Source organism: Carlito syrichta, unplaced genomic scaffold, assembly GCF_000164805.1.
Source record: "Carlito syrichta isolate Samal-C Ts95f unplaced genomic scaffold, Tarsius_syrichta-2.0.1 Scaffold135860, whole genome shotgun sequence".
Lineage (NCBI taxonomy): Eukaryota > Metazoa > Chordata > Mammalia > Primates > Tarsiidae > Carlito > Carlito syrichta.
The window spans coordinates 21,993-36,762 of NW_007079956.1; the positions used below are offsets into that span (position 1 = coordinate 21,993).

The 14,770-nt window shown below is 56.4% G+C and overlaps 2 protein-coding genes across 2 annotated transcripts in view; one reads left to right on the forward strand and one right to left on the reverse strand.

The window, feature by feature from the left end:
• The window catches only part of ERBB2 (erb-b2 receptor tyrosine kinase 2), a 25,402-nt gene extending 13,975 nt beyond the window's left edge, over positions 1-11,427 (forward strand). The window contains exons 10-27 of the mRNA XM_021708353.1: positions 1,434-1,507; positions 1,596-1,686; positions 1,887-2,086; positions 2,453-2,585; positions 2,666-2,756; positions 4,117-4,277; positions 4,981-5,028; positions 7,229-7,367; positions 7,447-7,569; positions 7,860-7,958; positions 8,175-8,360; positions 8,488-8,643; positions 8,763-8,838; positions 9,137-9,283; positions 9,688-9,785; positions 9,948-10,136; positions 10,419-10,671; positions 10,811-11,427. Coding sequence (XP_021564028.1) covers positions 1,434-1,507; positions 1,596-1,686; positions 1,887-2,086; positions 2,453-2,585; positions 2,666-2,756; positions 4,117-4,277; positions 4,981-5,028; positions 7,229-7,367; positions 7,447-7,569; positions 7,860-7,958; positions 8,175-8,360; positions 8,488-8,643; positions 8,763-8,838; positions 9,137-9,283; positions 9,688-9,785; positions 9,948-10,136; positions 10,419-10,671; positions 10,811-11,166 — 2,620 coding nt within the window. The 3' untranslated portion in view covers positions 11,167-11,427. The remainder of the gene's footprint in view (positions 1-1,433; positions 1,508-1,595; positions 1,687-1,886; positions 2,087-2,452; positions 2,586-2,665; positions 2,757-4,116; positions 4,278-4,980; positions 5,029-7,228; positions 7,368-7,446; positions 7,570-7,859; positions 7,959-8,174; positions 8,361-8,487; positions 8,644-8,762; positions 8,839-9,136; positions 9,284-9,687; positions 9,786-9,947; positions 10,137-10,418; positions 10,672-10,810) is intronic.
• Positions 11,428-12,284: 857 nt separating this feature from the next.
• MIEN1 (migration and invasion enhancer 1) lies at positions 12,285-13,714 on the reverse strand. Its single transcript, XM_008049634.2, has 4 exons — positions 13,564-13,714; positions 13,353-13,450; positions 12,831-12,907; positions 12,285-12,745 (listed from the first exon to the last, which is right to left on the reverse strand). Exons 1-4 carry the CDS (start codon positions 13,650-13,652, stop codon positions 12,662-12,664), a joined length of 348 nt encoding a protein of 115 aa, XP_008047825.1. The 5' UTR covers positions 13,653-13,714; the 3' UTR covers positions 12,285-12,661.
• Between the last annotated feature and the right edge of the window lie 1,056 nt (positions 13,715-14,770).

Consider the following 14,770-nt stretch of genomic DNA (forward strand, 5'->3'; position numbering starts at 1 on the left):
GGAGTCTTACTCTGTCGCCCAGGCTGGAGTGCAGTGGCATGCTCACGGCCACCGCAGCCTTGACCTGCTGGACTCAGGTGGTGATCTTTCCACTTCAGCCTTCTAAGTAGCTGGAAATACAGGCATGCATCACCATGCCCGGCTAATTTTTTTATTTGTTGTAGAGACAAGATCTTGCTGTCTTGCCCAGGCTGGTCTCAAACCCCTGGGCTCAGGCAATCCTCTTGCCTCCACCTTCCAACGTTCTGGGATTACAGGCATGAGCCACTGCACCTGGCCAGAAATATCATTTTCATCACTTTGCCGGGTAGGCTGGTTTATGTCAATGGGAGTGTATCGTGAGTGTTGTCTGCCCCTTGCTCTGGAGCGCTGGTCACGGCCGTTCCTGAGCTACCTCGCTCTCTCAACAGCTGTGGAGGAGGTGGCAGCAAAGAGAGACAGCTAAGAGCCCAGACTTGGAAACCAGACTGCCTGGGTTTGAAACCTGGCTCAACCACTTACTAGTTTTGTGGTCTTTGCTTTGCCGTACCTCGGTTTCCTTATCTGTAAAGTGGGGGTGAAGTGAGAATATAAGATTGTTATAAAGTTTGAGAAAAAAAAACTTGAATGAGTCTATAATTGTTATACTCTTAGAACAGTGCCTGGTAGATACTAAGCACTCCTAAATGACAGTTTTAATTCTATAGTCTGTATAGGTCAGAGTTTTATTTATTTAGAGTTTTTCTTTTTTGAGTCAGAGTCTCACCCAGGCTGGAGTGCAGTAGCACACTCATGACCACCGCAGCCTTTACCTGCTGGGCTCAGGCAATCCTTCCACCTCAACCTTCCAAGTAGCTAGAACTACAGGCACATGCCACCACGCCCAGCTGTTTTTTTTTTATTGTAGAGATGAGGTCTTGCCAAGTTGCCGGTGGACTCAGGCAATCCTCTCACCTAGGCCTCCCAAAGTGCTGGGATTATAGGCGTAAGCCACTATGCCTGACCAGGGTTTTATTTATTTATCTAGTTATTTAATTTTTTTTTTTGAGTTGGAGTCTCACTCAGTCGCCCAGACTGGAGTGCAGTGGCACGCCCCCGGCCAACACAGCCTCGACCTGCTGGGCTCCGGCGATCCTTCCTCCTTCCGCCTCAGCCTTCCAAGTAGCCGCCATTTTCACTCTTACAAACAGTTCTGGCTTGTATGTGCCTCTGGGATCAGGGACCAGTGTCTCTCCAGGCCACATTCCTAGAAGTGAGATCTCTAGATCAAAGGATAGATCCTGCCAAACAATGGCCTGAGCTCTGAAGCCCAGGATGGGAACAGCCCGGCTTGATGAGCCGAGGCTTGAAGCGAAGGCATAAATGGTGGGGTGGGGAGTGGGGTGACGGGGCCAGCTCTTGGAGTGATGCCCACCCCTTTCTTGGCCCTGCTGACTCCCCTCCTGATCCTTCAGGAACCCAGCCTCCAACACTGCCCCGCTACGGCCAGAACAGCTCCGAGTATTTGAGACTCTGGAGGAGATAACAGGTGGGCTCTGTCTTTCTGCATCTTGCTCCACAGGGTCTGGTGGTCCTCATCCTGCCCCCACACCCCTAATCTCACCCTTTTCCTGCAGGGTACCTGTACATCTCCGCATGGCCAGACAGCCTTCCTGACCTCAGTGTATTCCAGAACCTTCAAGTTATCCGGGGACGAGTTCTGCATGAGTGAGCACTGGGGACAGAAGGGCCCTGATGGAGGAGTCCGGGGAGGAGGCCGGGTGAGAAGCTCGTTTGTGGGGGACTTACTCCTGTTCCCCAGGGACACAGCAGTGCTGAGGAGAGGAGGAAGGTGAGGGCGGCCCTTGCTGACCTTGGAGGGGTCCGTGGTAAGGTGCCCAACCTGCAGCTGAGTACCCCTCCCGCAGTGGTGCCTACTCGCTGACCCTGCAAGGTCTGAACATCAGCTGGCTGGGACTGCGCTCGCTGCGGGAACTGGGCAGTGGACTGGCCCTTATCCACCGCAACGCCCGTCTCTGCTTTGTACACACGGTGCCCTGGAACCAGCTCTTCCGGACCTCGCACCAAGCCCTGCTCCATACTGCCAATCGGCCAGAGAACGAGTGTGGTAAGGCAGGGAGCCCGGTGCTGCACCCACTCCCCCTGCCCCCGTCTGCCAGCATGCAGGTGTGCCCATGGGCCCCGGCGGCGGCTTTCTTGGACGTGTGCGGACGGTCTGCCCCTGGTGCGCCGTCCTTGACTCGGCTCCAGCTGGCTTGGCTTCTTGGCATGGCTTCTCGCTGGGTCCGACCACGTTGTCTTGGCGTCCTTCCCTTCCCTTCTGTTTCTGGAATCTTAGAACTCTTCCTCTCCCTTCACTGCCAGCACCTGTCCCCACCCCTGCAGCCCAGAGCCACGCCCACAGACCCTTCCCCTGGTTCACTCGGACCTGGGGTCTCCCTTAAGAGTCCCCTCTGGTCCCTCCTCACTGCAGTGGGCCAGGGCCTGGCCTGCTACCCACTGTGTGCCCAAGGGCACTGCTGGGGTCCGGGGCCCACCCAGTGCGTCAACTGCAGCCAGTTCCTTCGGGGCCAGGAGTGCGTGGAGGAATGTCGAGTACTGCAGGGGTATGCGGGGCGGAGGATGGGGCGGCTGGAGGGGCGCACAGGGGGCTTCCCAGACACCTCACCGCCATTCCTTCTCTCAGGCTCCCCAGGGAGTATGTGAATGCCAGACACTGTCTACCATGCCACCCTGAGTGTCAACCCCAGAATGGCTCAGTGACCTGTTTTGGATCGGTGAGGGGCTGCTAGGCTAAGAGCCAGGTGGAGCGAAGCTAGAAGGGGTGGGGGGGGTCGCCATGACCCTGGCAGGATGGCGAGGGGCTGCAGGGTGTGTTCCGTCTGATGAAAACATCCCTGGAGAGGGCTTTGAGCTCAGACCTAATAGCAGGAGGGTAGAAGGAGAAAGGGGATGGGGAACCCTGGGGCCCTTCACACTGTGTGCATGGGTTCCAAGGAGGCCTGTGTTTCTGGCTTTGGCTGTGTTTGGGTGGTTAGACCTGTGGGCTCAGGTATTGGACTACCTAGATTCAAACCCAGGTCCTGCTTCCAACCTTGGCTTTCTTTATTTTATTTTATTTTATTTTACGGGAGGGGGTGGTGTCGGAGTCTCACTCTGTTGCCCAGGCAGGAGTGCAGTGTCACACTCACAACCACCACAGCCTCCACCTAGCTGAAACCACAGGCACACAGCTCCACACCTGGCTATTATTTAGTTTTTTTGAGTTGGAGTCTCACTCTGTTGCCCAGACTGGAGTGCAGTGGCACACTCACCGCCACCACAGCCTCAACCTGCTGGGCTCAGGTGATCCTTCTGCTTCAGCCTTCCAAGTAGCTGGAATTACAGGCATGTGCTACCACACCCGGCTTATTTTTTTATTTATTGTAGAGATGGGGTCTCACCAAGTTGCCCAGGCTGGTCTCAAACCTCTGGGCTCAGGCAGTCCTCTCTCTTTGGCCTCTCAAAGTGCTGTGATTACAGGTGTGAGCCACCACACCTGGCCAATCTTGGCTTTCTTGTTTTGTTTTGTTTTTTTTGTTTTTGTTTTTTTTTTAGTTGGACTCTCACTTTGTGGCCCAGACTGGAGTGCAGTGGCCGCTCCTGGCCACTGCAGCCTCGACCTGCTGGGCTCCGGCGATCCTTCCGCCTCAGCCTTCCAAGTAGTCGGAATTACAGGCACGCGCTACCACGCCCGGCTGATTTTTTGATTTATTGTAGAGATGAGGTCTCGTTGCCCAGGCGGGTCTCGAACCCGCGGGCTCAGGCAATCCACTCACCTCAGCCTCCCAAAGGCGCGGGATTACAGGTTAAGCCACCGAGCCCGGCTGGTTATTATTGTTATTCACTGTTATGCCTTAGATAATGCACTTCCTTCTCTGGGCGCTGAAGCTCCTGCCTGGGATCAAGCTTGAAGGAGGGAGGGACCCCCGAGGGAGGGTCCACAGAGACTGGGTGAAGAGCTGGGTGTTTATCCTAGGAGCAGGGTAGAAATCTCTGCTGGGTGACTGTGGGAAGAATGAGGGGACCCAAGGGCTTGATCCTGCTGCCCTGGGGGTGTTGGTTTCACACCCTCACAAACCTCCCCACCCTCTACAGGAGGCTGACCAGTGTGTGGCCTGTGCCCGCTACAAGGATCCTCCCTTCTGTGTGTCTCGCTGCCCCAGCGGTGTGAAACCTGACCTTTCCTACATGCCCATCTGGAAGTTCCCTGATGAGGAGGGCACGTGCCAACCATGCCCCATCAACTGCACCCACTCGTGAGTCTGAGGGCCTTTTCTGCAGAAGGGGCTTTCCTTTTAGGACCCTTTGTGGAGCTTTTATTGTAAAAGGGAGCAAACTCTACCTTTTTCATATCTGTTTTCTGATTACAAAAGTAACATTTTTTTTTTTTTTGAGTCAGAGTCTCACCCTGTTGCCCAGACTGGAGTGCAGTGGCACGCTCCTGGCCACCGCAGCCTCAACCTGCTGGGCTCAGGCAGTCCTTCTGCCTCAACCTTCCAAGTAGCTGGAACTACAGCTGCGTGCTACCATGCCCAGCTTTTTTTTTTTTTTTTTTTAATTGCACCGAGTTGTCCAGGCTGATCTCAAACCCCTGAGCTCAGGCAATTCTCTTGCCTTGGCCTCCCAAAGTACTGGGATTACAGGCTTGAGCCACTGCGCCTGGCCTCCCTGGAGCTCTTTTATGGAGGGAATAGTTGAGCTTTTGGACTTGATGCTCTTCTGGGTACCCTCCACTCTCTCCACGGGGAGAGATAGGGGAACCAGGGATGCAGGTTCCCAGGTTGAGGAAGGGATCCCCTTGTGGGGTGTAGAAAGAGCACTAATGGCCTTGAGCCCAGTTTCTGCCTTTGTCACTGGGGATAATAGCCCAGCCACACCCACCTCCCATGCTGTTGTGAGGCTGGAGCGAGCCCAGGAGGGAGGTTCCCAGAGTTGTTGATGAGGCTCTCTCTCCCGCAGCTGTGTGGACCTGGACGACAAGGGCTGCCCTGCCGAGCCGAGAGCCAGGTTGGCCTGGTCCCCAGGACCCTACCCCCCCATTGCCCTTCACTTCCCCACTGGTCCCTGCACGGTCACTGCCTGACATATGTCCCTTTCCACCACCCACTCATCCATTGTGGATTCACCCAGGACACTCGCAGGGGTGGAGGGAAGGTCACAGGGAAAGATGGCTAAGACACCATGTACCTCCCCACCCTCCAGTGGCTCGATGCCTTGTGAGGGACACAGGCAAAGTTTAATTCCTTGGAACTCAAGGTAGACTGAGAAGAGGGCAGCTGCTTCAGTAGGAGGGAGTGATGAATTTTTTTTTTTTTTTTGAGTTGGAGTCTCACTCTGTCACCCAGACTGGAGTGCAGTGGCCGCTCCCGGCCACCGCAGCGCCGACCTGCTGGGCTCCGGCGATCCTTCCGCCTCAGCCTTCCGAGTAGCCAGAATTACAGGCGCGCGCTACCACGCCCGGCTGATTTTTGGATTTATTGTAAAGATGAGGTCTCACTGCCCGGGCGGGTCTCGAACCCGCGGGCTCAGGCAATCCACTCACCTCAGCCTCCCGAAGGCGCAGGATTACAGGCTGAGCCACCGAGGGACTGATGAATTCTTAACAGGGTGGTAGGAAGCTTCGAGGAGGAAGTGGCATTTGAGCAGGCCTGGGAAGAGGGACAGGCATTTTTCTTGCATTTGGGTGGAAAGCATGGGTGGAGAGGCGAGGTGACACTGGGGGGAGGCGACAGGATGTGTTAGAAGGTTCTGATGTGGTGGGCTGGTGAGGAGCCACAGAGGCAGGCAAGGGGTTTGGTTGGAGTCGGGTTAGGGTCGGTTCTGCAGGGCATAGGTCCACGTCACCAGCCACAGGGTTGGACCTGATCGTCTTGGCAGTGGGGAGCTTTGGGTTGGACTTTGGGGACAGAAGCAGACTGGAGTCTGTTCTGGGCCATCATTTGTCCGTGAGACAAGCATGCATTAGTGACTTGCTATGTGCCAGGCCCTGTGCCAAGCCCAGGAATGGTGGGGTGGGGGGTGAATGCAACAGGATGACCGGAATGACGGGTCAATGCTCAGAAGCTCCACCTGTCCCAGGATGAGCTGAGTCTTGAAAGATGACCCCATGGAGAAATGGCAGTGAAGGAACAGCAGATGCAAAGTCTGGGAGGTGTGGAAAATCATGCCCATAGGTGAACATTTTGGCTAGGACATCAGAATCATTGAGTGTACATTCCTGGCCCCCAGCCTGTGCAGCAGTCCGAATTCCTGGGGCTCGGGCTCCAGAATTGTGCAGACGGTTCCCAATTTATGATGATTTTACTTGGGAGTTTTTGACTTTATAAGGATGTGACTTCCAGTATGGTAATCAATAAATTATATGAGCTATTCGACACTTCATTCATTATAAGTTAGGTCTTGTGTTAGGTGATTCTGCTCAGCTGTAGACTGTTGGCAGTGCAAGTGTTCTGAGCATGTTCACGGTGGGCTAGGCTAAGCAGTGATGTTTGGTAGGTTAAGGTGTCTTAAATGCATTTCTGATTTACGATATTTTCAATTTGCATAGACTTATCAGGATGCAGCTCCATTGTAAGTCGAGGATCATGTGTTCTTTTGTTGTTGTTGTTGGAGTGTCACTCTGTTGCCCAGGCTGGGGTGCAGTGGCACACTCATGGCCACCGCAGCCTCGACCTGCTGGGGTCAGGTGATCCTTCTGCCTAAGCCTTCCAAGTAGCTGGAACTACAGGCATACGCCACCGCACCCGGCTAATTGTTTTATTTATTGTAGAGATGAGGTCTTGCCAAGTTGCCCAGGCTGGTCTCAAACCCCTGGGCTCAGGCAGTCCTCTCGCCTCGGCCTCCCAAAGTGCTGGGATTATAGGCGTGAGTCACCACGCCTGGCCAAGCATGTGTATCAACATGCTCCTTGATGAGTTTTACACAGGAAATTTTAGAGCCCTGAGCAAGAGCCAGAGGTGAGAGCACAGGGAATTTGGAAATGTGGATGGAGAGGGCTTTGAACACCTATCTGTAAGTTCTGGACTTAATTGTGGAGGCAGTGGGGAGTCAAGGCAGGTTTTAGAGTAGTAGAAGGTCAGAGTCCAAGGGTCACCCTTCCAACTTCCCTTCTTAAATGCCAGGGGCCTTCATGCCCGTCCATGGGCCCCCTAGTCCCTCCCACCCCAGACCGGCCCCCCCCATTCCTGACCCTGGCTCCCGCCCCCAGCTCTCTGACATCCATCATCTCTGCCGTGGTGGGCATTATGCTGGTTGTGGTCCTGGCGATCGTCTTCGTGATCCTCATCAAGCGACGGCAGCAGAAGATCCGGAAGTATACGATGCGGAGGCTGCTGCAGGAGACGGAGGTGAGGCTGGGTGAAGGCCTTCCAGCCTGCATGGGGTCTACGGCTCTGTCCCCGCACTGACCTCACCTTCTCACCCCAGCTGGTGGAGCCACTGACGCCCAGTGGAGCAATGCCCAATCAGGCTCAGATGCGGATCCTTAAAGAGACGGAGCTGAGGAAGGTGAAGGTGCTTGGATCTGGAGCTTTCGGCACAGTCTACAAGGTCAGAGTCTGGACCAGGTCCTGGGGTGGGCCATCCTAGGGGATGGGGCGGTGCCTGGAGGGGCGTGGTGAGGAGTTCTGATTGATGGGAGGGGTAGTGCTGTTTGGGAGAGGGCAGTTACAGAGGCGGGAGAAGGGAGACAGAGAGGACAGATACAGAGGTGGATACAAGTGGGGCCAAGCCTGAGGTGGGAAGGAAGTTGGGAGCACAAGTAACGCCCTCTGACCTCCGGGAAGGCAGGTGCATCTGGCCCACACTCTGCCCACTCACACCCTCCTCTTTCTGCTCAGGGCATCTGGATCCCTGATGGGGAGAATGTGAAAATCCCAGTGGCCATCAAAGTGTTGAGGGAAAACACATCCCCGAAAGCCAACAAAGAAATCTTGGACGTAAGTCCCTGCACCACTCCTGCTGGGAATATGGGAGGGACCTCTCGGCTGCAGGTCTGGGCTCTAGTCTCGCTTCACTGAGCCTTGGGGAGATGTGATTCCTCCAAGCCTCCACTGCAGACTGTGGTTTGTGATGGCTGGTGTTGCCCCTCAGGTGGGCTGCGTGGGGGCTGGGGGCTTTGGGGTCTTTCCTTCTCAGTGTCCCCTCGCCCCCAGGAGGCATACGTGATGGCTGGTGTGGGCTCCCCGTACGTCTCCCGCCTCCTGGGCATCTGCCTGACATCCACAGTGCAGCTGGTGACGCAGCTCATGCCCTATGGCTGCCTCCTAGACCATGTCCGGGAACACCGCGGGCGCCTGGGCTCCCAGGACCTGCTGAACTGGTGTGTGCAGATTGCCAAGGTGCGCACTTGGGGGCTTGGGCTCTGCAGGTCCCTCGGGAGCAAGCCCCGGTCTCCATGCAGGGCTGGGAGTATGGGGCTGGGGCCAGGCCTTCCCGGAAGACCCACACGGGTGCCTCCCATCCCAGGGGATGAGCTACCTGGAGGACGTGCGACTTGTGCACAGGGACCTGGCTGCTCGGAATGTGCTGGTCAAGAGTCCCAACCACGTCAAGATTACAGACTTCGGGCTGGCTCGGCTGCTGGACATTGACGAGACAGAGTACCATGCAGATGGGGGCAAGGTGAGAGCAGGCGGTGGAGGAGGCAGGGTGGGGTAGGGCCTGGTCCCCCCAGGAGGACTCTGAGAAGAGCCACTTCCCCAGCACACCCAGTCGGAGGACTTCCCCCTCTCCCCTCCCAGGTACCCATCAAGTGGATGGCGTTGGAGTCCATTCTCCGCCGGCGGTTCACCCACCAGAGTGACGTGTGGAGTTACGGTGTGTGGGGGGGAGCGTCAGGAGGGCTGGACGAGGAGCCACGGCCTTGGGGGGATGCTGGTGGGAGGATGAGAACTGGAATGGGGGGAATTGTGGAGACACCTCAGCATGTGGGAGCCTGTGCCCCACCCTGCAGGGTCTTCCCACTTACTAGGGATTGGGGAAAGACTAGATGGATCCGGTCTCCGGGCATCTCATCTTTCTCCCTTCACCCTCATTATGGTGCCAGGCTCCTGGGTGGAGCTTCTGGGCTTGAACACTGAAGTTCCCCCACCCCTGACTCCTGTCTCGTCCCTAGGTGTGACTGTGTGGGAGCTGATGACTTTTGGGGCCAAACCTTATGATGGGATCCCTGCCCGGGAAATCCCTGACCTGTTGGAGAAGGGGGAGCGGCTTCCCCAGCCCCCCATCTGCACCATCGATGTCTACATGATTATGGTCAAATGTGGGTGGCTGAGCTGTGCTGGCTGCATGGAGGAGGGGTGGGAGGTCCTGGGTGCAAGAGCCCACAAAGGGCATGGGAGGGTACCAAGAGCAGGACCCAGAGGCCCTGATATATTTAAAGGAGCCGTGAAAGCATTTCATATCCCTTTTACGGTCAAAGTCCGAAGGTGTTCTCGGGGACTGGCTAGCGAGAAGCTTCTGTGCAAAATTAGAAGAGAAGTTAGGAGAATGCCCAGAGGTTCTGTCTCAAGACCTCAGAGGTGGGTACTGCTCTTCTACCACCTGAGAGATTTGGGCTGTCACCTGGGGCTGTCTAGGCCAGATTGCAGAGGCAGTGGGAGGGGTAGGGGCAGAGAGCACACAGGCTGTTTCAGGAAGAGGATGCTGACCTCTCTTCTGCCCCAGGTTGGATGATTGACTCTGAATGTCGGCCGAGATTCCGGGAGTTGGTGGCCGAATTCTCCCGCATGGCCAGGGACCCCCAGCGCTTTGTGGTCATCCAGGTACTGGGCCTTTGTGCTGCAACCCTGCCTGTGGCTAAGGACACCCTCCCACGGCAGGCGGGAAAGGGAGATGATTTGGCATGCTGGGCTCTTCACCCTGTGTGTGGGAGCTGCACCCTGGGCTGGTGAGGGGCTGCCACCCAATGTCTCCCTCTTTCCCAGAATGAGGACTTGGGCCCAGCCAGCCCCTTGGACAGTACCTTCTACCGCTCACTGCTGGAGGATGACGACATGGGGGACCTGGTGGATGCCGAGGAGTATCTGGTACCCCAGCAGGGCTTCTTCTGCCCAGACCCTGCCCCGGGCGCCGGGAGCACAGCTCACCACAGGCACCGCAGCTCATCCACTAGGGTCAGTGTCCTTGGTCACAGTGGTGGCTGTGTTTGCTTACCTTCCCCCACCCCAATGGACTAGGGTCCCTTTCTCTGATGTTCCCCCAACCATCACCTCTCATGGAGACCTTATTATCCCTAAGGAAAATCCCCACCACCTTCCTACTCCTGTGACCTTGTTCTCTCCACAGTGACTGTGCCATACCCCCAAAGGTGACCTGTTTTTTTCCTGTGACCCTGTCACCTTCCATCACAGATTCATGAGTGACCCCCCCATCATGACTTTCTCTCTTATCCCTAGAGTGGTGGTGGTGACCTGACGCTGGGGCTAGAGACCACTGAAGAGGAGGCCCCCAGGTCCCCACTGGCACCCTCCGAAGGGACTGGCTCCGATGTGTTTGATGGTGACCTGGGAATAGGCGCAGCCAAGGGGCTGCAAAGCCTCCCCCCACATGACCCCAGCCCTCTACAGCGGTACAGCGAAGACCCCACAGCACCCCTGCCCCCTGAGACTGATGGCTACATTGCCCCGCTGACCTGCAGCCCCCAGCCCGGTACGGAATCCAGGCCTGAGCTGAGACGCTGGGAGGCGGGAAAGCTGGGGACCCTCACACAGGGTCCAGTGTGGAGGTGGCAGTTAGTGGCAGGGACACTGGGTTCTTTTCCCTAATAAGTCCTCTTCTGCTCTTTCAGAATATGTGAACCAACCAGATGTTTGGCTGCAGCCCGCCTCGCCCCGAGAGGGCACTCTGCCTCCTGCCCAACCTGCTGGTGCCACTCTGGAAAGGCCCAAGACTCTCTCCCCAGGGAAGAATGGGGTTGTCAAGGACGTTTTTGCCTTTGGGGGTGCCGTGGAGAACCCCGAGTACCTGGCACCCCAAGGAGGGACTGCCCCTCAGTCCCACCCTCCTCCAGCCTTCAGCCCAGCCTTTGACAACCTCTATTACTGGGACCAGGACCCATCAGAGCGGGGGTCTCCACCTGGCACCTTTGAAGGGACCCCTACAGCAGAGAACCCTGAGTATCTGGGCTTGGACATACCAGTGTGAACCAGAAGGCCACTGTCTGCAGAGGCCCTGCTGTGCCCTCAGGGAGTGGGGAAGGCCTGACTTCCACCTGTGTCACCAGGCAGGGAGGCTCTCAGATCACATCCAGGGGAGCCTGCCATTCTTGTCCTAAGGAATCTTCCTTCGTGCTTGAGTTCTCAGGTGGCTGAGAGGGGCCAGCCTGGTGGAAGAGGGGCCGCACTGGAGAGTGTTGGGCTGGTTTTGGAGCCCTGCCCCACCAGACTCTAGGGTCCGATGGATGCCACAGCCACAGACTCCTCACCTCAGGCCGCAGCCGAGCCAGGCCCTTTTCTTTCAGATCCTCGGTACTGAAGTAGACTTAGGGAAGCTGGCCTAGGAGGGGAAGAGGTCCCAAGGGAATGTCTGGGAACAAGAGCAACCCATTCAGAGGCTGTCCCTGAGATCTAGCACTGCCCCCAGGAGGAAGGGAGCAGCAGTAGTGTCCATACACAAGTCTTGTACAGAGTGCTTTTTTGTTTTTACATATTTTTTGTTTGTTTTGTTTTTCTAAAGATGAAATAAAGACCCAGGGGTAGAGTGGGTGTTATATGGAAGGGGGAAATCCCTGGGGTTGGGGGAGGGATATTCCTTCTCCATACCCACTTTCTTCCATTCGCAAATATATTTTGGAAAACAGCTGGGCACCAGCCTATATCTGGGGTGGCTCTGTGCCATCCCTTACTGCTCACCTTATACAACTCTTCCTGGAAGGATTGGCTAGGAATCTTCAGAAAACTTGTACGAGAGGCCTAACACTGTTTCCTGGCTTCTGGTTTGGGAGGAATCAGGAAGTTGGGATTCTGACCTGGGACCCCTTTGACAACCAGTTGTTTCTTACTTAGAACAAACTAATTCCTAAGCCCACCCACCAGAGAGGGGTCATTTCCTCCCTATGGGTAAAGGGATTAGGGGGTAGGGTGGGGGAAGGAAGAGGCAGTGTCTACTGTGGGACTCACTTTCCTTGCCTTGGCTCAATGAACTAGAATTCGCTGTCCAAAAAGCCCACCCAGCATAGCCACCCTGGTGATACAAAGCCTGGGCTGGCCTGGTCTCTGTGCCCCGCTCCAAGCCCAGACTGGACATATAAAGACACACAATAGTTGGCACAAGTGTTCGAAGTGCCAGTTTATTGCCAACAGCAGACACTGCCCCGGGCTAGGGGAGAATAAATAAGACATACTGTGGCACCTGACAGGAACTGCCAAGCTGGAGAAAAGACTGGGTTCTGTGGGCACTGATCCCAGGAAGGGCGTATAAGGAGGCTGTGGAAGAGTCCATGGAGAGCATCTGTCTCCTATCCATAAGGCCACAGAAGCTTCTATTCCCCCCTCGTACCCAAGGGGGCAAAATGGAGGCCAGGGTCTCTGCTACCAGGAGCGAAGTAAGGGAAAAGAGGCAGGGGAAGCTCCCAGCAGGACCAAAGGGGAGACCAAGGCTTGGATCCCCAAACAGAGCAGGAGTCCAGTGTCGAGTTCAGTCACAGGATGACGCAGGGAGGACGGCTGTTGGTGATCTTTTCTAGGGGTTCTCCATTACTGGCTCTTCGGATGGCCTCTATGAGCTAAAGGGCAGAGACATGGAATGTGAGGATGATGCACTGTTGGGGTAGGGTGACCCGGGGTCCTCTGGACACTGCAAATACTCACATCTTTCTCATAAGGAAAGCCCCCATTCTCCAGCTTGGAGAACACCAGCTGCCCATTAATCTCGATCTCAAAGGCTCCTGGGATGAAAGGAATAAATGGTGTGCTGATAACAGAAGCAGAAGTCCGAGGTGGCCCTCCGAAGGGCCTCCACAGTCCTTCCACAGATTTCACACAGGCTCCTTCATGTCCCCCACAAGTCTAGTTAGAGGCTCCTTTGTAGCTCGGTAAGCCATTCTCCAACCCTGGGTCAACTCCCAGGAACCTAAGGGAGGCCTCGCCGGGCTCCCTCTCCCGACCCTACACTGCGGCAGTCTAATCGGTTTTTCCCCGCAGGCTTCCTCATCTGTGACCCACCCCCGCTCCCACACACACCTATGGAAGGGGACTCAAGTTGGTTGGACATTTTAGCACGTGCCAGACACTGCGGGCATTTTACACAGAGCAGCCAATGTCAGAGCTAGAGAGTGGTCGAGCCGGGATTTAGCACACAGACTGACTCAGCAGGTGTTCTGCGGGCCTCACCTGTGCCCCCCAGGCGCGACTCGATCTCGATGCCCGGATACTGCTCCTTCACGGCACTCGCCAGCTCCAGGTAGGTCGCCTCGAAGCCGCAGGGTTCACTAGGGAGAGGGGAACTGGGTGGGCTGGGGAGCCGGGGGAGGGGCTTCGCGCGGACCCACCTCCGTCCGGCCCAGGACACGCGCGCGGGGACCTTCTAGCCGGGGCCGCTCACCAGTACTCCACCACGATGCGGACCCCACTGCCCGGTTCGGCCTCCCCGGGAGGGGGCGCCACGGACACCTGCCCCGGCTCCCCACTCATCTCCGCCGGCTCCGCACGGGCCGCTGCTTCCGGGTGTGACGCGACGCTCGGGCACGTGACGGGGCGGGGCCGCGCGTGGTGCCCGGGCGCCGCCTCCAGGCCGCAGCTGCGGCTGCGTTTTGACCCCCGTAGCGCCGCTCGAGCTTGCGTCCTGGGCTGGGGCTGGGCGTCCCGGGACTGGGAGGGTGGGTGTGGCTGATGGTATGTGATAGTTGCTACTTCTTGCAAACATGTTGATGGCATTTTAAACCACCCCTAGTTATGCACACTAGTGCTTCATGACTCCGCAGCTCTGAACTGCCTTTTCCAGTCTTTTGCCATGGCCTCTTCTGCGCACTGCAGAGACTAGGACTTGGGGTGAGGGGCAGCCCGTTCCTCAGACCCTGAGCCCCCCATCACTTGCACGCAGTTCTTGCCCAATCCCTGTCTTATTCCAGCCTTTCGCTAGAGGGCTGGCCTCGTTATTCCCATTTTGCAACTAGAAATATAGGCTGCCTAAGTTCTTGCAGCCTTTTCCCTTCCTGGAGTACCACTACAGTACCCTAGCAGGTAACTCATTCTGTTCTTTTATTATTTTATTTTATTTTTTTGAGTTGTAGTCTCACTCTGTCACCCAGACTGGAGTGCAGTGGCCGCTCCCGGCCACCGCAGCGTGGCCTCGACCTGCTGGGCTCCGGCGACCCTTCCGCCTCCGCCTTCCGAGGAGCCGGAATTACAGGCATGCGCTACCACGCCCGGTTAATTTTTTGATTTATAGTAGAGATGAGGTCTCGCTGCCCGGGCGGGTCTCGAACCCGCGGGCTCAGGCAGTCCACTCACCTCAGCCTCCCAAAGGCGCGGGATTACAGGTTGAGCCACCGAGCCCGGTTTGTTCCTTTATTTTTATTTACTGATTTTATTTTAAGGCGGGGTCTCACTCTGTCGCCCAGTCTGGAGTTAGTGGCACGCTCACGGCCCCGCAGCCTCGAATTGCTGGGCTCAAGCGATCCTCCCGCTTTAACCTTCCAAGTAGCTGGAACCACAGGCGCACACCATCATGCCCGGCTAATATTTTTTTTTTTTTTTTTTTTGAGTTGGAGTCTCACTCTGTCGCCCAAACTGGAGTGCAGTGGCCCCTC